At 38.4% G+C, this 23,402-nt stretch overlaps 2 protein-coding genes across 2 annotated transcripts; both read left to right on the top strand.

Annotated features, from left to right (window-relative positions):
* Positions 1-2,779: 2,779 nt before the first annotated feature.
* On the top strand, positions 2,780-8,116 carry LOC139924031 (low affinity immunoglobulin gamma Fc region receptor III-A-like; the record flags this gene model as incomplete). Its single annotated transcript, XM_071914947.2, has 6 exons — positions 2,780-3,053; positions 3,649-3,891; positions 4,864-4,974; positions 5,269-5,352; positions 6,068-6,142; positions 8,109-8,116. Coding segments are annotated over 6 exons (795 nt in total), but the record flags the coding sequence as incomplete, so codon positions are not given.
* An 8,699-nt stretch (positions 8,117-16,815) lies between these two features.
* LOC139924032 (L-amino-acid oxidase-like) lies at positions 16,816-23,107 on the top strand. Its single transcript, XM_078291776.1, has 6 exons — positions 16,816-16,967; positions 18,106-18,218; positions 18,476-18,677; positions 18,755-18,823; positions 21,192-21,304; positions 22,128-23,107. The coding sequence occupies exons 1-6, from the start codon at positions 16,920-16,922 to the stop codon at positions 22,927-22,929; spliced, it is 1,347 nt and encodes a 448-aa protein (XP_078147902.1). The 5' UTR covers positions 16,816-16,919; the 3' UTR covers positions 22,930-23,107.
* The last annotated feature ends 295 nt before the right edge of the window (positions 23,108-23,402 follow it).

The raw sequence follows: 23,402 nt of genomic DNA, 5'->3' as shown, positions 1-23,402 counted from the left end.
TATCCCTGCATACACAACAGTGAACAGGTAATCATTTAAGGTACCGTGCCCTCAGCTGTCCTGAAAGCTACAGTGTTTCCTGTTGTTGACCCCCCAAACTGTGCCCTGATAGGCTGCCGGTCATTTAAATCTGAATACTCTTGTTCAATAAATTCTGTATTTAGAGGGTTCCTGTGTCTGTATTACATAACGTATGAATGAACCAACCTCTGCTGTTATAGACCTCACCTCATCCTTCGACCCTTACTTTTAAATGATCAATGTTATTAATTTAGTGGTAACACTTTGCGTTACGGTTTGCTAATTAATGTTTAATAATGTAGTTAACTGATCATTAGTTAACTGCTAACTGACATATTAGCTGCTCACTACCTCTTAGTCACTGTTAAGTAATATGCTGATTAGTAAGTGAATAAGCACTTCTAAATCAAGAGCATCATCGTTAACTGACAAAGTTTATGTATTCATCACCTCTAGTAGCCACTGGTTATTATAATGCTAATGAATTATATAAAGTATGTATGCTCATATAAAGAAGTAACATGGGAACCTAGCAGTAGTTAAATGTTAGTTTGGTTAATTACACAAATCATTTGTGGCTACATTTGTTCCTCCATTGTTCGGAAGACAGTCCTTACTATTATGAACTTATCTGATTGATAATGTAGGATGATTTTCCACTTTATTATTCACAGGGCAAGGGCCGCTGCAATTAGGACTTCGCCCAATGGTACGCACTCTACCGGTTGAGCCACCCAGGCACTTGTCATGTATATTTTTATTAATATTTGGACTAGAGTTTCTTTTTTGCCATTCAAGTTTGCCGGATAAGCTACCTTACACTCTGAAAAACTTTGATTCTTTAGCTCAGCTCACTGAGGTTTAACTCAAGCAATGAGAGTATTTCTTCCTCCAGAGCAGCTCTGCCTCTGAGAAATATTTGTTAAACTAAAACCCCACTCTGCTGTTGTGCCAGCAGCAGAAATAATCTCCACAGGAAGGGGAGGTTCTCACCTACATTAGATCCTGTTATTCAGTCTGATGCTCAGACAGTCAGCAGCAAGACAGCATGGAGGTTACAGCTCTCTGCCTCAGACTGTGTGAGTACTGAGTCTCTCTTTCTCGTCATTTCTCTGTTTTACAAATCAGAAAACAATGAAAAAAGAGGCCGCTTGAAGTTGAAAGCAATCAAAGCAATGAGAGCAATCAAAACAAGGCTTATTACTAGTTAGAAATACTGGTACTGATAGCAACAAGATAAAGTTTTACAGCTCCTAGACAAATCTCTTGGTTGATTATCGAGTTGACAATGTATTGTCAGGTGTCTGGCTGCATGTCTGTGTCCGATAAAGTAACTACTGCCTTGAATTATCTATTATTATGTTTGCTTATGTTTGTTTAATTCCATTGGCTGTCATGTAACCCTGATGAAGACATTTTAGAACATTCATCAGAAGAAAAGCTGAATTTAATTGAATTCCTGTCATTTACATTTCAGGCATTTAGTTGCTCAAATTCCTGAATCGGCAACATTACAAGCAGCCAATATTAATGAGTACAAGGGTCAGAGGTTATAGCATCCAGACAGTAGATCGAACAAATATCCCAGTGTCCTTACAGTGAGCATGTATCATGAGAGAAGTGCTAGGTAAAACAATGAGAGTAGTTGGAAGAGTTTTTTGTGTGTGTGTATTTTTTTTTGCAAGCAGACACGTATTTATATATAAAAGCATCTATGTGCAATATACTGCTCTCTTCCTTTGTCTCTCCAGTGATGAATGTATTGATCTTGCTGGTTGCACAAGTTCAGCACGGTTACTATGCTCAGACAGGTGGTAAGTAGCAGTTAGTTAATCAACTGCCCAGGGATGCACAAATTATTTATATTTTTGTTTAACCGAATTGCATTACACATTACTTCTCTCCATTCCCAAACCAAAGCCAGGTTGATGTAAACCTTTTTTAAACCTCTATTCCTGTTTCACAAGCGCTATATACCTGAATATCTGGTGTGTCTATCTCCATAACTTTGCATTTAAAATTTTGCATTATGTGAGGTTTGATTCCAAAGCATTACATATCCAGGTTGAGGGGGGACGCCTTGCTTTATGCTCCTCCAAATTAAAGTCTGTCTGTTTGTGAAACATGTACTCATTGTAGTCAAAGAATAAAAGAATACTTGGAAAAAAAGGAAGCCAAAGTCAAGGCACTCTTCTTTTGTGTGCGAAAGTTTAAAAATACTTATCACTTATCACTTACCTTCATCAGTGGTTTCATAAAAGAAGAGTGCCTTGTCCTCCTTTTTTTAAACTTTATATATGCGTTTGGCGTTGAGGAGGAACGCTGCCTTAATTTGTTGTAGAGAGATGCTAAAAGGAATTTGGGGTGTGTGAAGAGCAATGAAGACAAACAAATCAGGTGCAACTTTTAATTTGTAATGCACCATGCATTAGCCACTAAAATAAAGGCTTAGTTTGTCTTAGAGAAGCATGCCTTGGATTTACTCTTGTTCATTGCTCGTCATTATATATCCATATTTGAAGCAAAAACCCTGAAATTCATCATTCAGTATCTGTAAAATCTAGAGGATCCATCCTGTAAAAGTCTGTTTTGTCAACCAATGACTTAAGTAATTTCCATCTTTTATAAGGTACCACTACACTAATTTGTTTTGATTTTGTGCTATCAATTATTTTGTTAAGAGTAGGCATCATTTTTTTCAAATGGTGGATATTTCATTTTGGAGCAGATCTCTTAATTTAATGTCTCTCTTTCTCTCTGTTTCTCTCTCTCAGATCCTCGTATTGTTCTTGACAGACTGCAGTTCTTTGAATATGAGTCTGTCTCTTTTAAGTGTGAGGGGTCTGATGGTTCGACTGGATGGAGAGTTATGATGAGGAAGACCAAGGGAATAATTACTACATGTCTCAATAACTGTGAGGCATCAAAAGGGTCCTACACAATTAAAACTGCCTTTCCAGTAGACAGTGGCGAATACTGGTGTGAGGCTGGAAAGGGAAAGAGAAGCAACGCTGTCAACATCGCGGTCACTGGTATGTTTATGGTAACTGAAGAGTTCAACTCCAAAAACACGATATATCAATTTTGAAAAAACAAATAAATAAAAAAGCATTGGTCCATCATTCAGTATCTCTAAAATTAAAAAAATTCAGTCTGTAGAGGTGTGATCAAGTACTTAAATTACCTATTATCTTTGAAAAATACCAGGATCTGTTTTAACCTTTTCTAGCAGTTTTATAAGGGTCGCTGTCACATCTTTCAAATGGTGGACATCTGTTCAAGTGAAACTCTTAAAAGAGAGAATGAAAGGAAAGTAAAAATAAAATATATAAAAGTTGTAAAATGTATGTTTTGCCTCATATGACTGTTTAAAAAAAGTCTCACTCAAAATGTATGTTTTCAGCCCTTGTTTAAAAAGGGTTAAAGTGAAAACCTTTGAAAAAGGGACTTTAGAGTAAAAGGAAAAAAATGCCATATTTGTCTCTAAAGTGAATTCACCCATTCATATTCTTGTATCTATATTTCCCCTCTGGCATGACTGACTATTTTCTATTGTATGAGACAACAAGATTGTCTATAAAACTCATGTTTAACGTAAAATAAATGTTTACATATACACATGTCCAGCTGGGTCTGTGATCCTGGAGAGTCCTGTCCTTCCTGTGATGAAGGGAGATGCTGTGACTCTGAACTGTACAACCAAGACTCCCTCCAACCTCACAGCTGATTTCTATAAAGATGGCTTCCTCATCAGGACCGGCTCTGCAGGAGAGATGACCATCCACAGTGTTTCCAAGTCTGATGAAGGACTCTACAAGTGTAACATCTCTGGTGCTGGAGAATCACCAGAGAGCTGGCTGGCTGTGAGAGGTGAGACAACAGTGTTTCCAAACTAAATTAAGATGATATTTGGCCTTTTGCATGGCCATGTTTCATGCAGATGATAGAAGATGTCGTGTGCCTACTTGTGTCAAGACCCATCGTTTGACACTTGGTGGAAAGTCCATTCATATACAGACTAGGTCACTGTGGCATTGTATGTGAGATTGGCTGCCTTAATTGTATTTTGTTAATCTTAATTGTACTTTTTTTGTGTGTGCTGTTGAAGAATCTGTGTCCTGTGCTGCAACCGGGGGATGTACTTGTGTAGAAGGGCACCTATTTATTTATTTATTTATTTATTATAGAGAAGGCTCAAGGGAAAGGGAAGGGGTAGAGATAATTTTGATCCCGTGTTTGTTCTTTTTTGGTTTTTTGTCCATTCATATAACAATTTTATTAAGAGATAAACAAATGTCAACTTTGATTGTATTCTGTTCACTGTTCCAGCTCGGTAAATAACTTGAGAATAGCTGCAAAAAATATTTTTGGGGCTAAAATGTATTCTGTAATCTATAATAATTTTATTCCAGCTCAATACAATTTTTTACATTCAGAGCCTTGCACCTCTTCAACTTAATCATGTACTTAAATACAAAAAAGTCCTTCTTAGTACATCATTTTATCTAGCATCGAATCTTAAAATGTTATTTCTCTCTGTCTTAAATCTGCACATTACATGATCTTGAAACTGGTGGAATTAGCTGCCTTATTTCAAGATGTGGCCTGGAAACAAATGAAACAATTTAAACTGCAATTTAAGACACACCTGCAGGAAATGGTTTATGCCCCCAAAACATCCCATCACTTAAAAGCCAATTTCAGTCAAACAGGGCATTTGGGCCTGAACACAGTCTGAAAATGTATATCTTGTATATTGTTATTTTGAATTTTTTTTTTTTTAAGTTGCATATTGCAGCTTTAAGATACCACTTTGTGTCATGTACTCTATCGTCTTTCCAGCACTTCAAGAAACTCCTCCTTCCCCCCGTCACTCCCCATGGACTGTTGTCACCGTTATATTGTTGGCTCTGCTGTTGGTGGTGGGACTGCTTCACTATGTGAAACACAAAGGTACAGAAAGATAACTACCTACTAATATATACAAGCAGCTGGTAAACCAGCCTGACATGATCAAAGTACAGGCATGGATGAAATGTATTAAATGAAAAGTAATAAAAAAAAAACAGGGATACAAAGTATGTTGTCACGAGACACAGGAAAGAGGGAGATAGGGCAACACAGAACAACTTACACCAAGAACACGCTATATTTGCTGCACTGTTTTTTAAAATACCTGCCCTTAAATTCCTCTTCTCTTCCTATATTTTCTATTGATGCCACCCTTTTTCCTTTTCTGTATTCCAGTGGTGATCTGCGTTTCCTCTGAGACTCCAACGGCAGGATCGGACTCAGGCGTGGAGGATCGAACAGGCGAGGAACACCAACGAAGTATCAGTATATTGTTATTATACAATTTATCTTACCTTGCCTATAGACTCCTACCTAGCAACCCTGCAAAAAATACCCACCTTAACACGCCATTTAGTCGAGTATTGAGTCTTAAAATCTTGTTTTTCTTAAAGGATAACAGCACAGCCTATTATAAAAAAGGCCAGCCTAGATAGGTGCTGCTTAAAAGATAAGTTTGATTTTGGATCTATATATAATTTGTCTCTTCTATCCCTGTAGTACTTGGACCCACAGACAATATTCGCCTCTTGCTGCTAACAATGAGTCCAAATGATGTCAATGAGGAAGACTTTATGTAGTTTGCCTCATACAGTACAAGAGGTTAAATAGTTTGATAGAGTAACTGTGTGTTATGTCTTGAGGTACACATGTAAACTTAAATAAAACAAAAAGTTGGACATGAGTTGTGACAAAACATCAGTATCAGTATGCCAGTATCTTGAAATATGGCAGATCACTCCACTAGTATCAAATTATCATTCCCATTAGCAGATGTTTTCACTTTTGTAAAGAAAAATAAAATCTTAAGACTCTATGTTAGCTTAAAATGCTTGCTAAGATTTAAAGAAGGGTTTTTTTTTAAGTGAACTTACCTGTCTGCCTACCTACCTGCTACCTGTGTGTAAGAATTTGTATCCAGCTTATATTTTCCTACAAAGTTTGTTGAATTTTTGTTTTTGTTTTTATGTTTCAGTCTCTGGAGGGGTCAGTGCAGCTAATTCACCCATGGCAACGTATGCTGTCGTCACAAAACACAAGAAGAAGAGAGGTACTTTACTTTATGACGTTATTTTTACTTTACCTTTACTTGGCTTTTGTTCACTTTGTGTGAAGCGTAAGGCCACAGCAAGTCTGTGGCAACATGTGTGTTAGTTATTGGAGAATTTTAGAAGCATGTGTCGTCTTCATTTTGAATAACAAAATGCTGCAACTATAGCATCTTTAATCAGGTACAACAGCTCGAAAAGGAAAAAAATAAATCACTTGTCAAAGTTCACCACCCTGCACGTTTAGTGAGTAGACATCACTGAACTGACGTGTGAAGTATTTTTAAAAGGTCTGTTTAGCAGGCGGACTGAGTTTTGTTTCAGACGCTTCAGATGCTGGTGATAATTTGAGCTTCTCTGACAGAAACCACACGAGAAAACCACAGACAGAAAAAGGTAGAAGGCCCCCTCTCTAGACTCTGTAGCAACGAGGAAGACTATTTGCCTCACACAATACGATAGGTAATATAGTTTGATAGAGTAACTTAGAGGCGCTATGTCTGGAGGTATCCATATGAATTTAAACAAAACAAAAAGGTGGAAATGAGTTACGGCTAAATATGATGTGTAATATCTGTGTCACTCCACTTCTCTCTCACACTCCCCTTCTGTCTGTTGGTCTCTCACTCAGCTAGAGTATTTAATTGCGCCAAAAAGTTGAAACGAATATAAATCTGCTTGTATCGTTTGGTGAAATGGGACCTAAAAATCTTTGATATCAGTTCAAAACTGTTTCCAAAGTTGTTTTAACATAACCCTATCTATCTATCTGTCTATCTATTATCTATCTATCTATCTATCTATCTATCTATCTATCTCTCTGCCAGCCACTCACTGACTCACACTATCCCTCTCTCTCTGTCAGATGAGGACGGTCCTGTTTACCACATGTTGAGCCTGGGTGAGACTCCACAAGCTTTTCAACATGGTTACTATGTTATTCCAATGCATTAGGACCTTTTATTACAGTATTTATTCCCATATCAATTAGCTATTACCAAGGTAACAGCTGTCATCCCGGTATCTATAAGAACTATGAACAATACTGCAGCTTGAACATGTTGCAGCAATAACAAAGGTGTGACAAATCAAGACAATATCTGGACACGTTCCCACCAAACATTTTTTGATCCACCTTAAACAAATTATTATCATATTCAGTCTTAATGTCTTATTCTTCTTATGGCAAATGAACACTTCTGCCAACAGGCTGAGATAATTCTACTTGTTTCCAAAGCAGAACCAGGACTGTCCAGCTCCTCCGCGAGGCCGATTCCCTCAGCAAGAACCAACCCGCTTTTAACAGACCAGGATCTCTATTCTACTATCCAGTAGGTGAGACTGAGCTTTTCAACGCCTCTTTTCTCTAAATTTGATTAAATACTCTTTTATAGGATCTCTGTCTGACTCTGACTCTGTTTGACTGTGTGAATATAGGTTATGGGGAGGACTCAAATGTACCCCAATGCGACCAGAGCACCACTTATAACAGCATTTCTTAAAATAAGGGGGTATAAAAGGCTATATATGAGTTTGGGAATTTCTACCTGAAATTCATTAGTCAGTATTTCAAGAACATAGATGATTTTATCCTCACAAAAGAACTATTTAATGAGCAAAAGTCATAAGATAACTCTAACATTTACCCATTTTGGGCTTCGCTTTCTTGCTGTCAATCATCTAGAAGCATCAAGTTTTTTATATGGCGGATATCATAGTTTGAAATGAAACTATATCTTAAAGAGAGGCAGATCATCCCATTTGTATCAAGATAAGATGTAACTTGATTCAAGACAATTCTCACAGCATTGATTAGTGATTATTTTCTCATTTGTCATGATAAAAATAAGATATTTCGAGGCCAAGTAGAAGTTTAAATATATCAACATGGATACTTTTGCAGTGCACGGTAATTTTTTTTCACCATCTTGACAACTGTTGTCTCTGTATATCCTGTGTGTGTTACAGGTCACTGAAGGAAGAGACACCTGACTGAAGGAGGGAGGACTTGGTTTTGCTGTAGAAATCGATTAGCTTTTTTTGTGTACTTGTACTTGAGTATTTCTATAATGTTACTTTTTTTTTGAGTAGGTTATGTTTTGACTTAAGTATTGTAAGTCACTACAATTTCAGTCACTACAAGAAACTGGCCATACATTACCTATAAAACCTGCATAAGCATGTGGGGGAAATATTAAATTAACTAACTGCAATATTTTAATGCTCAAACATCCTTCCAGCTTCAGTATTATTGGTTTGCTTGGTTGTTGTCTAGCTAGTTCGCTCGCCTTGCTAGCTAGTTGGATAGCTAACAGCAAAATAAACATCAATGTTGTTTTTTAACACAAATTTAATATTTAACAATCTTACTTTTAGAAAGCTCAAAGTGCATTTATAGAAAACAAATAGATGAAAATAAACTGATGAAGCCTTCAGATGAAGAACCAAATAAATCATGTACGTCGCCAGATTTTTTCAAATCTCATTGTAAGAGCATTAGTTGAGTGTATATTCATAATAAAATACAGGTATTGTGTACACTCATATTTATGAAGGTATTGTGTACATTCATAGTTCATGACAACTGGAAATTATGTGGATTGACAATACAGCTAAAAGTACATGGGCTGTTCAAAGTATTTCAATATGGACTTACATGGTTCACATCATCATCATCAGCAGCCTTCATCTCAGTGCTTCAAATAACGCACCGCATCGGGTCTATTTTTAAGAGCGCGCTATGTTTGTTTGAGAGTGGAACAGTTAAGCCACTTTGTTCTCTCTGCTCTGCCTGTTCACATGTCTGAGGATGCGGTTTACAAGAACAGAGGCGGTGCATCTTTTAAATAGACACATATCTATTTAATAGACGCGTGTCTATTAAAGAGCAAAGCATTTTTTTTTTGTAGAGATCAGTAGTGTGGGCTCAATAGCACTGAATTAGTGTGCAAGATGCTGAGAATCATCTGTACATGAAGGGTTCCTATTAAATGCGGATGTTTTAACCAAAACATGCTGCAAGATCTAGAATTGCTGAAAATTGAATAAGGGCAGGCACTTTTTTTTTTTTTTTTTTTTGCATCTTGTTGTGCTTGTTACGCTGACAATTCACAGCTCTATCTCTCTATCTCAAGCCTGATAACCAGGCTGGGCTTCTTGTACTGACTGAATGCCTAGAGGACATTAAATCTTAGATGGTACACAACTTTCTTCAACTGAATGCAAATAAGATCAAGGCTTTATTGTTTGGCCCCCCAGCCTCTACTAATATCACTGCCCAGAGCCCGGATCAGCTATCCACCTATGTCAAATGGCATGCCGCATGCCTCGATGCTGCCACCCAAAGGCCTAACATTGTTAGTGGCAAATTATAGAAATGCCCTATGTACTGTATGTACCATTTTATTATGGTTTAGCTAGCTGTGGATACATTTACCTTCACAGCAGAATAAGCTTTAGCTCCTAGATCACAAACATTACAAGCAACCAATAGCAAGGAGCACAAAGGTTAGGCAGTGGCCTGACAATATTTCTGTGATTGTTGAATAATCATGTGAAGGGAAATACTCAGAAATACTCAAACCAGCTAGAGTCCAAACTAGGAATTGAGAAAGAAACACAGCAGATCTTGACAATAGCCTATGTGTTACCCTGCCACAATCTGAGGAACAGTGAGTGAGCAACACACACACACACACACACACACACACACACACACACACACTGATACAAAGTATAATCTCTATGTTAAAGCTTTGGCAATATTATTTTTTAACTTTCATGCCAATAAAGCATGTTGAATTAAACTGAAATGCTAACAAAAGAAATACAAAAAACAAAAGATAAGAGCAAGATAGGAGCGTACTGGAGTGGGTAGAGGAGGAAGAAATGTGAGAAGGGGAAATTCAGAATGGGCAGTACGCACATTATTGTATTATGTTCTACTGTGATTGTTTCTACTAACATTCAAGGGTGTGAGACGTCTCAGACCTTTGGGTCGCTATGAGGAACTGAGGTTGTGCAAACTGGAAATGCAGGGTTGTCTCTTGGCACAGAGCACCAAAGGTGTAAAGAATTGTATCTAGGTTTCCATCTCAACATTTACAGAGTACAGTAAAAGTATTAATAATTAATTATTTGAATTATTAACAGTGAGTGAGCAGGTAGATGCATCAATGCCTTGCTTAAGGACATTTTCTCTACGACACATAAGTGACTATTTCCCTGCAGGGTTGCATTCATAGGTTTGGACCGACATCACTCACTGTCCATGTCATCATATCATGATTTATGTTAAGTCAAAGCAGACAAGTTAAAATTTATGAACACGTCTTCACGTACCCATATGAGGTTGAAGAGAAAGCAATTTTTTTCTGTCGGTTAGCACTATCTCGAATATCTTGAACTACATGAATAAACCGCAGTGAAGATAAAGAGATAAAGATGAGGAATGTGATCAGCGAAATGTGTGGGTGGCTTTTTCTGTGTCTGGTTTTCCCCTTGAAATTGGAAATGTGAGTGCATTTCTAGAACCAACCATGGTTCATGGTTCATGAATATCCCTCTTTGTAAATATCAAACATATTGTCAGGGTGGCTCATTTCAGCCTGCAAGTTGGTGGCTCAGATTGAAGCTGTAAACTCCTCACTCCATGATTGTCAGAATGGGCAAATCTGATGTAATCTGGCCCGATAAATGGTAGAGAAGTGAACCTGTGTCAAGAGGGCCGCTGGTTTGAATGGGTGAGAAAAACATCATCATACTATAAAGCAAGGAATCTCTGTCTGTATGTGAGTCTGTCTGTGAGTGTGTGTGTGTGTCCTTCGCATATCTCGAGAACCATTCGTCTGATCTACTTCACACTTGGCGGGTGTATTGCTGGGGACCCGAGGACGTGCAGAGTTGGATTGCACGTTCAATATTAATAAACTTTGAATAAACAAGCAAACAGCGCTCTGTGCAGCAGCGGGGCTCAAAGCAAGCCAGTGTCGAGTGTGAAGTTGTTTGGATGAGCGGTTCTCGAGAAAGCTGCAAGCAGCGGCCAAGCAATCGGCCCGTTCCAAACAGGCATGTTTTGAACGGGCACTAGTGACTGAAAATGAAGTGAATGTTACAATCGCCGCTGTCCGTGGTCCTGAAGCCGCGGAGGAGACTTCAATTACCCATGTGAAGTATTCTGCTCTTTTCTATTACACACGTGTCATCCTATCGCTGCTCGCCTATATGATCTCTGTCATCCCAGCCCTGCCAAGTCTTAGTCTCACATCGCCATCGTCTGCATCCTAGTTCTCAGCTCCGTGTCATCACAAGTTTCCAAGTTCTGGTAGTATAGCGCTCTAGTCAGGTTGTGTTTTGTTTATTCACTGTCGATCTTTACAGCAATTAGTGATAAGTAAGTGCCAGTTCTTGTTGTTTTTACAGTCGACCCTCACAACAATTAGTGATAGGTCAATCAATCAATCAATCAATCAATGGGAAATTGATAGGAAATTTGTTGTGCAGCCAAGTATTAAAAAACAAACAAACACACAAATCACATACACATCTATACAAAAAACACAGCATAGACTACAAGGACCATAAAAGCAAGATAGATAAAAATAGCACTACTAATAATCACTATCTTTGTGAATTTAGAAAATTAATAGCAGTTGCAATAAAAGAAGACTTAGTCCTGTTTAGTTTTAGGCTTGGAGTTCTAAATCGTCTGCCTGAAGGCAACAGTTCAAACTCACCCCCCGCACCCCTACTTCCAACGTCTATGATTATCTGTTTGGGTAAGTGAAATTTGACGTTGTTTGTTCCTTATAGACCTCTCCAACTTTAGTAAGCAAAATTCCTAATGGAGCAGCACAGGACCCTTTGGGAATGATAACAACCAATACAACCAAAGGGTCCTTGTGGAAGAAATTAAGCTTTAATCATTTATATGCATTAAATATGTCATTCTTTCTTTAGTGTGAATCTGTTTGCAGAGTGGAAAAGTACTGAATCCTTCATCCAAATTGTTTACCAGATCTTTGTGCTCTGTTGCTGTCTTTATTAAAAAGTCAAGGACATGTGAAACTCACACATACCCCAATTGTTACACTTTCAACCGTCCCTTACACACTCCTTGTATCTGTACTGAAAATCATACTTATATTTTTTTTTTCTGCTTCTCTATACAGAGAGCAAAGAACCTGCCACCAGCTTGTATCTCTGTTCTCTCTTGTGCACAAATAAATCTAGTCATCTACAAGAATCTGGAACTCAGTTTATTGATAACCCTGAGTGATTTCCTTGATCCAAATCTACAACAGAATATTTTTCTTCCACAGTCCTGTATCAGGGCTAGGGTCCAATACTGAAAAGCCTGTCAGTGAAAGAAAAATGCTCTTATCATTCATCAACAACTGCCACTGAGCTTGTCCTTGAGCAAGACACTTAACCCCCAAATGCTCCAGTAGAGCTCCCAGCGTGAGTGTTAGGGGGTTGTTCTCGTGGACCCAAATGCAGACACGGACAGTTGGTAGGAGAGAAAGGGAAAAGGTTTATTGGAGGTTGGAATTGGGTGTAGTAGGATGAAGGCAGCAGGTCGGAGTAGAGGAGATGATCCGGACTGGGCTGGCTGACAAGCAGATGAGCTGGCGGGTTAGCAGGTGAGCGAACAGGCTGGCTGGAGCTCGGGTAGATGTGTGGCGGGCAGGCGGACAGGCAGGAAAGCTGAGAGACTGGCAGGTGTGGCGTGAGCAGGCGGAGAGACTCACTGGGAAATCCTGGACACAGGAGAGATACGATCAAACGTACGAAACTAGGTACACAGGAATTGTCCAGACATGAAAATGCAGAGCGACCGAGAGTGTGTCTACCACGGAGTTGGTGGAACAATCTGGCGCCGGATGGAAGGCAAGCCGGGGTAGATATACTGGTGGTGATGAGCAGGTGAGCAGACCGGTGATGAGCTGATTGCAGGCAGCTGAGCTGGGAGCCAGGAGAACAGGGAAGGGAGGAAAGACCAAGGGCAGGCACAAGGGCTAGGACCAAGAGGGCAGACCATGACAGTGAGAACTGTGAAACAGAATGTTGCTGTAAAAGAGCAAGATGCACAGCCAACCTCCATGGGGTCATTCAAGGTTAAATATCAATGTTTGTACAAGCTTGGCTGGGCTATGAGGAAACAAACACAACTTTGTGACCAAGTGACATTCCTGGTTTGCAAGTGAGTGTATATTATCAAACACATCTTTACCAGGGTAACAACACTGTAAGAAATGTCCATGTTAACCAGTAATTCATCTAATATTAAGTCCTGGAATCTTCCTTTTGTTAAAATAACTGAAAAAATATTGAAAAAAAACCAAAAAGAAATCCAAATGGCAAGATTATTTTACTTTTTTCCAATACAATTCAGTTTAAGGAATTTTCTTGAAACAAGTGGCAATATTTTCTATTACAGCAGATCACGTCACTAATATAAAACTAATGTTGAATTGAAACAAGTTGCATTGTAACAAGTGAAATTATCTCAACTCCATAGCCGATTTGTTCAGTTATTTAAAAAATATGATATCTCATGTATGAGATTAAAATAGTTGTTAAATTACTTATTTGTCAACATTTTTTGCAGTGTGTATGTATGTCCTATATAAAGTAATCTCACCGGGAAGGAAGAGATGCAGCATCAAGCTGGTTTACTCTCAACACTTGGGTAAGATTTCAAGGCTTTACTATCTTTCCTCCTGCCAACCTTCAACCTTTTTATGCATTATATCCAATGTATGCATTCCAAATTATAACTGAGAATATTCTGTATAACTTGAACAAAGCATCTTAAAATTGTATTTATTAGATTGGACTTAAGTGTCATGTCAATAATTCAAAACCACAGATGATTCTGTTTGCCTTTTTGCTTTTGTGAAGCAAAGCTCTCATAACTTTAATATATAATTTACTTTATTCCAGCTTTCATTTTATAAGAATTCAGATGTCAATTGATATATTATTTTGGAATAAAACTCAGTTTTATTGGGGGGGTTTTATGCCTGTTTTTGCATGTTATCAGTTCCTTAAAATAGTAGTCTTTCTGATTCTCTCTCTGGCATTGTCACAAAATTTGTTTCTGTATCACGTGCAATACATTAATTATTTTTTTTTATTATTAATTTGTTATTTCATATACAGTCAGTTTCTGCCAATCTCTACTTTTTTGCATTCATATTAATACCATTACTTCTGTTTTTAAGAGTATTAGTATCAGTCATTGAAAGGGCGACCATTTCCAAGAGAAAACATGATTCCAACTGCAACACTCTCTAAATTTGGTAAGTACACTCTAAAATGAAAACTGTTCTTCAATTTTGGCTGCATTTGATTGTACAGCCGCATGAAATAAATGAAGCATTTCAACAGTAAATAGAAAAGAGATAACATAAGCTCAAGCATAAGCTTCAATTACTGCATCACCAACATTGCCAGCACCCAACAGTAAGGAGGTCAAGGGTCAGAGATCACAGCTTCCTGACAATATTGTTGTGGCCAGAGAGAAGTACTGGGAAAGAAATAAAATCAGGGATTTTTTTTAGAGCAATTAGAATGAATAGAAAATGAACAGGATGTAATCTTGTTGCTTCAACTTGGAAGCATTCACTCTGAACTCGGAACACAAACGTGGTTTATTACTTGGTTTTCTACAGTAGAACTGATTGTGCTACTGTGAATTGAACAGATCATTTTAATTTTTACTGGACTACCAACATCAGTAGATTTGCTGCAATTATTGATTGGCACCTGTGTTGACACACTGTGAGATATCACAACAAAAAAATCCCACATGTCCTACCTGTAATCACCACTAGGAGGCTGATGTAAACTGGCCATGTAATCCTACATTTGAATTTAAATTTGTCACTTGTATGTGCAGATTTTGGCTCAAAATTCAAATGAAAATTCAATAATGTCATTTGCATTTGACATTTCCTACACTAGTATTGACATTTCATTTAAACAGAGATTTGCACGCTTTATTTTTAGCTTTATTCAAATGATGATCCAAATTGGGAAATTAAAATGTATTTCCCGAACTGCATAGACATGTTTCATGTGATTATGCAATAATGGTGTCAAAATTATAATTGATATGTCATTTACCTTATATGGTTTTGCACTCTCTAATAGGGCATTTTACATTTCATTATCAAAAACAATATTATGCTGTAAAGGTGGAAAATGTAAATGGTTATCCAAATGTAAAAAGCGAAACAGCGCCTCCTGTCTTTGCCATTTAATACACTCGCCACTGCGCTGATTCCCTGGCAAAATGCAATTATGCCAAGAGGACTGCATTAACATTGTCACAGGCGTCCACCTGTCAGTCATCAAGACAGGAGGCGCTGTTTCTCTTTTTACATTTGGATAACCGTTTACATTTTGCCACCTTTACAGCATAATATTGTTTTTGATAATGAAATGTAAAATGCCCTATTAGAGAGTGCAAAACCATATAAGGTAAATGACATATCAATTATAATTTTGACACCATTATTGCATAATCACATGAAACATGCAGTTCGGGAAATACATTTTAATTTTCCAATTTGCATCATCATTTGAATAAAGCTAAAAATAAAGCGTGCAAATCTCTGTTTAAATGAAATGTCAATACTAGTATAGGAAATGTCAAATGCAAATGACATTATTGAATTTGAATTTGAATTTTGAGCCAAAAACTGCACATACAAGTAGCAAATTTAAATTCAAATGTAGGATTACATGGCCAGTTTACATATTATATTTGAATTATGCATGCGATACTCTTCCATACATGACATGACGTGACCGTGGCATTACAATACAACGGGGAGGTGATGACATGATATACTTCCTAAAAAGACTAGTTTTCAGCTTCTGATGAAATATGTGGAGTGACTTGTCCTACTCTTGCACTTTTTTTTTTTAAGTTGAATCATGCTGCAAATTAGCATTCAACTAAACACGACTTGCCTGTGCAGCTGCCTTTGTAACTGTGATCTACTTACTTCCAAAGTAAAGTCCTTTCTTTATGTGGCCTTTCCATTATGTTGTATGTCTGGTATACAGTATGTTGTGGCAAGTTGTTATGTGTTCTATTGTGCTTTTATGATGTGTTTTATTGGGGTTTTATTATTTTATTTTAACTGCAAACCAAATCTCCCCTACATGACAAGTAATTCAGAGTGAAAATAAAGTATCATCCTTATTTTATTTTATTTTGAAAAAATAAGACTTTCTCTGACAAAATGACTGCCATCTTGAAAATATAACATAGTATGGAACATACTTGAAGTCAACAGCTATCTCAACATGCTTAGCTACAAAATAGTATTAGAGTAAGTGTATTTTTACATTTGTATTTTTTATGTTTTGGAATAAAACTGTATTTGTTACATCTACTGCCAGGGCACTGTTGCTTTGACCCTTGACCTCCTTACTATTGGTTATTTCTAATTTTGGGGGAATTTACGTTTATTGTACTGTTGACCTCATAAGTCGCCTGTATAAATGTGACAGTTAAATGCTTCAAAGAGATGTAGGCAGATGTTAATGCAAAAATGTAAATTCAAATGTCTATCTGAGTCATCCACATCCATGCCTATGTATACATTTGTGTCTCTATTGCCTAACTTAGCTCTAAGTGGAAATGGTGGGGAAAGCCTTGCAGAGCTGCTGCAAGACAAGGACTACAAGGAGCTTGTTAAGATTGCAGAGACAGGCCTCCCTTGCACAAACACACCTCAGCATGTTGTTATAGTTGGTGCTGGGATGGCTGGGCTGACTGCTGCAATGCTACTAGGGGATGCCGGGCACAAGGTATGTATTTCACTCACTTAAAGGAGCATTAAGTCATTGATGATTTTTAGCGACCTCTATTGGCAACCAGTAGGAACCAATCTCTGGCACAGCGCAGACCGCGAGAGATAAGCCCCTTCCGCGCAGTTGAAAAAAAGCCATGAAGCCGGCTTATTGGCAGCTTTGAGTTCTGCGTGGTCAGAGCAGCGTTTTTCAGACACCAATAATCCGCCTTCCGACCGCCATGAAGCCAGTTCAGAGCGGCTTTCTGTGCTGTGTGAAAGGAGAATTTTAAAAAGCCGCAGCTTTGCATTACGCAGTCTACTTTGTTATGACGCTTATGCTATATCGCGAAGATAAATAAGAAACTACGATCATAGCTGAAAGTATAACTTCCACTGACTTAGCGAGGTCTCAAACAAAGAAGATATTTAAAAAAGTAAATTAAACTTCTTCTATAGTTGGCGCCATCTTTAACAGCAGAACAGTGTAAACAAGCGCTAATGCGTGTTCTGCGTTGCTTAGCAGCAAAAACAGTATGATTTGTGTGTGAAAGGGTACAAGCCGACAAATTATCTCTGTTTATGATGTCATCTTGTTAATGAAATACAAGTATATTTATTTAGCATTGACACAGTTAACTGATGTAGGTATAGGCTAGTTTTTAAGTTGCCAGACCAGCTCATAATGACAAACGCTGGTACAGCTGGTGTGTAGAAAATTAAACCAGTGTGAGCTTGTACACCGTGTCAAACTGGTTAAACCGGAAACTGGCCCAATCCTACCCACACATATATTAATGGTCAAAATATACAGTATTATGGTCATATTAAAAAAAATTGATGCAGCCTCTGTTGTTCATTCTTAAAGCCCAGTCGTGACCATATGAGTCCAGAGAGCCTGTAGTGAGCTCTGCCAATCCAAGGTGATGTCAGTGGGTCAGTTGGCTTGACCCAAGATGACAGTGTGTGGGAGAGAATCACAGAATTACAGTCTACTGCTGATTTACACCATTAGATTAAGTCAATGAAACATAAAACCACAAATAGGATCAAATCTATATATTGTAGTGGAACTGTAAAAGTAAAAACCAAGGTAGAATTGCATTTGCACTGATGTGATGTGATGTGATGTGATGTGATGTGATGTGATGTGAAAGGTAACCATACTAGAAGCAAGTGGTCGTATTGGAGGACGAGTGCATACCCACAGAAATGAAAAGGAGGGCTGGTATGCAGAACTGGGGCCTATGAGGATCCCAAGCTTCCAGAAGTGAGTACTCTCTTTTATCAGTGAGAGCCACCATAAATCCATTTATTATTGTGAAAACACTGAAGTGAACTTTAGAAATGTTATTAAGAATGTGATGAAACTAAAAGTAAATGTAGTTTGGTAACCTCTACTGTTCAATGTCATTTGGAATGAATGTAATAAGATTATCGTGATCTTCAAACCTTCGAAGAACTGAGTATTTAACAAATCTGTGTAATAAACAGTGTCAATATTTACGGCCATGTGTCAATCACCAGAGTTCTCCAGGCATTTACCATCAAACTGGGCGTGAAACTGAATAAGTTCATTGAGGAGGACAAGAACACATACTACCTGGTAAATGGGGTGCGGTACAAATCTTCCTCAGTAATCGAGAACCCAGACATCTTGAATTACAACCTGCAGGGAAACGAGAAGGGGAAAACAGCTGAGAAGCTCTTATTCCAGGCTCTGAAGAAGGTTTGTAGAGGAGAGACAGAAAATAAACCCATTTTCAGTGGTACAAAATCATCATAATGTTCGTTGTCATTTTGCAGGTGAGGGAGGAGGCGGAAAACAATGGCATCCAAGCCATGATGGAGAAGTATGATCATTACTCTGTACAGGTAAAGAGATACTACACATCTCTACATTTCTTCTTCTTAACAGGGGAGCGGCTATTTGTTCTGGCTCAAACTAGGTATTGATGCATTTGCAACTGACAGTCTTACTGGTCAAACAAGAGAAATATAGATCAGACTAAGGCTTAGACCAGTTGTAAGACCTGTGCGGGTGGGATTTATTTTTCTTGAGGAGCTCAGGTAATTTTCATTTACAATTTTAAGGGTAATTTTCAGCAGCATAATTCTGTGATTTTAGTCCCGTAACAGGAGTAACAGTTACAGGACTTCTCAGCAAAGTGCCACTTCCTCTGTCAATTCTAGCACTATCTGGATTGACAGTCTGTTGACTGTAAATACAAAAAAATGACAAATGGGTGAAACTCTTTTCTAACGCACTTTCACTCTCATCTTGAAACAGATGACAGTATCTTGAAATACTTTAGATTTAGATAATGCTCTTTGATTTCAGAACGTTCTTGAAACAAGTTCGTTAGAATTGGAAATAAGTGAATTTCTATCACTGATTCTTTTTATGTCAGCCTCAATATTTATGCAACTGACAGTTCTGCATGAGACTTGTTTTAAGAAAAATAAGACTCAGTAGTACATATTCACAATATGATGGGGTCATCATCACTTCTGTGAGCCAGATGGCAACAATCGCTCTTTGTTGGGCACCCTCCTTCACTGCTGTTTTGTCAATTGACCCATGACACCTCGGAAGGGCTCGATGGCAAAACCAACCTCTTTTGAGCTAGTCCTTAAACACTAAGCAACCCCAAGGCTCTTCAGAGAGATTGCCCTGCAAATCCAATGCAACTGAGTTCTACTGGCAGATTCCAGGCTCTCCATCCCTTCAGTTGGCTCTCTAGGAGGAGGGACGGATATTTTGTAAACTTCTGCTTGTGTGCCTTCTCTAGCCTCTCTTCCCATGGCACTGTCAGTTTGATAAGAACCACCTGCTTTGTGACTTTAGACCAGAGGATGATTTCTGGTCGGAGGGTTGTGGTGGTCATTTCCTCTGGGAATCTGAGCTGCTTCTTGAGTCCTGTCTGAATCTCCCACAGTCACCCACTGTTGCCAAGATTCCTTTGGCATTTGTCTTCTTCGCTGCCCTCTCCCCTGGCCTGAGGAAGTGGATGAAGCAAGACCTGTTGGAATTATGTTTTTCCTTTTTCCTTGCCTGTCCCACGGCCGGCTGAGTCAGTACCTGGTCGTGAAGCCACCTGAATTTTCCGTCTGTCAGGCTTGCCTGGCAGGAGGAAAGAATGGTCTCACCAAGAAATAAACAACAAAAAAAATATGTCTTTGTTTTTTTTAATACTCCTGGTCATTAGTAATAATAAACAATGTTTTGTTTTTTGACTGACCGTACAGTTTTTGAACAAACATGCTCTCTACCAATGGTGGAGATATCATTTTGACATTTTGAATACATTGGATGAGGCAGATGGGGTCCCAAGAACATCTTCATCCAGCTTGACACATAAGACAAATCAAGAATATCTTATGTTTTATGGTTATATTTAGCTTGATTATAATTTTCTTCCACTAATGCTCATCGAAAATGACAGAAATTATGAACATTAATGAATTTAATAAGAATATAATGAAATGAACAAAAAAAACTATAATGTTACCATCACTTAATTGTCAGAAAATGTTTTTCTTACTGTAAATGTATTATACCATTGATCGACATTTCAACCGTTTGGTTGATCAAGTTTTTAAAAAATTATTACACAGCTATTTTAGAAATAGTTGTAAATGTAGTTATGTCATGCTGTTCAGTAACATCTCTGAAGATGTGTTCATCCAAAAATATGTGCTTACCATCGAAAATTCCTCACAAACAATGTCACATATCAGGCACACTTCTGAAGTTGTTTGCTAGGTGCCAGTTTGCTAGATTACAATAAAGTGGTGTGCTCAGTGGCACCACATGCCCTCTGGTGGATGTTTTTGGGTATAGCATACTTCAACCAAGTGGTAAAGATGTCTCAATAAGGTTCAGTTAGGTTGCATGCATTTTTCAGTGAGTAATTGGAAGTGAGCATGTGATCTACCAATTGGTTGAGGAAACCATTAAAGGGTTGACCCCTCTTGTTTTTACAGATCTGAATTCCCACATCTGCAGACTAGTAGATAGTACGTTAAATGACTTGTCAAGATGGACATTTTTGCAGTGTGAAAATGTGTGAAAATAAAAACTTCTTTTTAACGTCTCTATATCTATGCTTTCATTTTTATTTTATTTATGTAAAGCACTTTGAATTGCCGTTGTGTATGAAATGTGCTATATAAATACTTGCCTTGCCTTGCCTTGCCTAAGTGAGGCTCTAATCTGAAGTGATCTAATGATTTTTAACAGGGCTATCTAGTGAGGGAGGGGGACCTGAGTCCAGGAGCTTTGAAGATGATCGGAGACATCCTAGACGAGACCGGTCTGTTTTACACAGCACTGACACTCAGTGATGACATCAGGTATATACAACGACAACAACTACAACTAGTTTCAGATTTGTAGTCATAATAACATTTCTAGGTTTATTGGAGAAGCCTATTGGATCTTTCACGTAGGACATGGTTTGCATAGCACTCTTGACAAGATATTTAGAGAACACCAAGAAAAAACGTGGAGGTTTCAAGAAGTGGGGAAAGCAGTTATTCCTTGCTTGTTATCTTGCTAGATGTGGAAAATGGTTGGTTACAAACATGCCTCCAGAAGAAAGCTTACCCTGGGCACTATACAGATTTGTGTTGTATAAGTTGGGAAATTCCTATACTGCTAAAGTAAATTTTTCCCACATTTTCTTTCCCTTTTGTCTAGCTACTTCCTTTATCCTTTCTACATGCAAGCATTTCATCACAATGCAGAACACAAAAGTCCAGCCAGTCACCGAGCTGGATGCAACGCTGCACCTGCTGTTTGCACAGCAACGCTGAAATTTATTAATCTGCAGTGTAAACCATAGGAAATAATGGGTGTGAAAACGCTTCTGATGTGCTGCCATCATCCTAAACCTTTACCAAAAACTAGCACCTTGATAGGGGAAGGGATTATTGTTGTCTTATTTCAAGACAATGTTACTTGCGGCAGCAAACTTGAAGTGAAATATCACTAGAAAAAAGTAAAATTATCTTATCCCATTTTTTTTTACTGTTTTAAAGGGGAAAAAAAAGATTTCAAGATTCAATACAAGATTAAGTGACTTCATAAGATGACCATTTTTACAGTAAGTCTGTATTTCAGATGACTAAAGCGAACCTCTAATTGGACAATCTATCATGTTTTGTTTTTTACCAGCTACTATGAAGTGACAGGAGGGTTTGACAATCTCCCCAAGGCCTTTCATGAAGCGCTGGATGCTACCCTTCACCTTAACTCTCCAGTCAAGTGCATCCAACACTCACCTGACGGCGTTACCGTGTCATATCATAAACACAGCTCGTCCTCTTTGACCCATCTGAAGGCTGACTTCGTCCTGGTGACTGCCACAGCCAAAGCCACCCTCTTCATCGATTTCCAGCCTCGTCTGTCCCTCAAGAAGACATACGCCCTGAGGTCGGTCCACTACGACAGCTCCACCAAAATCATCCTCACCTTCAGCAAGAAGTTCTGGGAGAAGGACGACATCAGAGGCGGGAGGAGCATCACCGACCGGCCCTCTCGTTACATCTACTACCCCAGCCACAGTTTCAAGAACAAAAAGATCGGCGTCCTCCTGGCCTCCTACACCTGCTCTGACGACTCCCTCCTCTTCCTGGGGATGAGCGACGAAGAGCTGAAAGAAGTGGCTCTAAATGATTTGGTGAAGATCCACGGCGAGCACATCAGGTCTCTCTGCACAGGAGTTGTGGTGAAGAAGTGGAGCATGGATCCTTACAGCCTGGGTGCTTTCGCTATCTTCACACCATACCAACATGTAGAGTTTGCCAAAGAACTGTTTGCAAGCGAAGGCAAGGTGCACTTTGCCGGGGAGCATACAGCCTTTCCTCACGCCTGGATTGAGACCGCCATGAAATCTGCAATCAGGGCGGCCAAGAACATCAACGACTGTGCAAACCACAATAGAAAGAGAGAGGTAGTTACAGAAGAGAGTGGATGAGAAGAGAGAGTGTGAGCAGCAGAGAAGAGAACAGGAGACAGTACAGGGTGTTATGGAAAGAATACTGAATCAGAGTTTGGCATTTTGTTTGATATGTTGATTGAGTGTGTGATCATTGTTCATTTTTGCTTTTCCTTTTTGTCACTGATCATTTTTTAAACTTCGTAGAGAGAGTCACTACAAAAAAAGCAGAGGATTCATTTTGATTTTGAAGCTTAATTCTGTTTTCAGTGATTGCAACGGTATTTATTAGAAGTGTTTCATTTCCAAAGGAGATATCCACCATTTGAATAATGGAACACTTACCCCAAACATGATTGCTGGCATGAAAGTATAGTTCACTATCATGTATTACTCCAAGTTATCAGTGCTTTTAAGAACTTCTATTGTAAGTCCTTTTATCTTGAATTAAGAAGTAAAATCTTTACAATCTTTACTTACTTACAAACTGTTTTGATGACTTATTTTTGAAA

The sequence above is a fragment of the Centroberyx gerrardi genome, chromosome 23 (genome assembly GCF_048128805.1).
Source record: "Centroberyx gerrardi isolate f3 chromosome 23, fCenGer3.hap1.cur.20231027, whole genome shotgun sequence".
NCBI lineage: Eukaryota > Metazoa > Chordata > Actinopteri > Beryciformes > Berycidae > Centroberyx > Centroberyx gerrardi.
The sequence above is the reverse complement of the archived record's forward strand: the minus strand, read 5'-3'. Positions and strand labels throughout refer to the sequence as shown.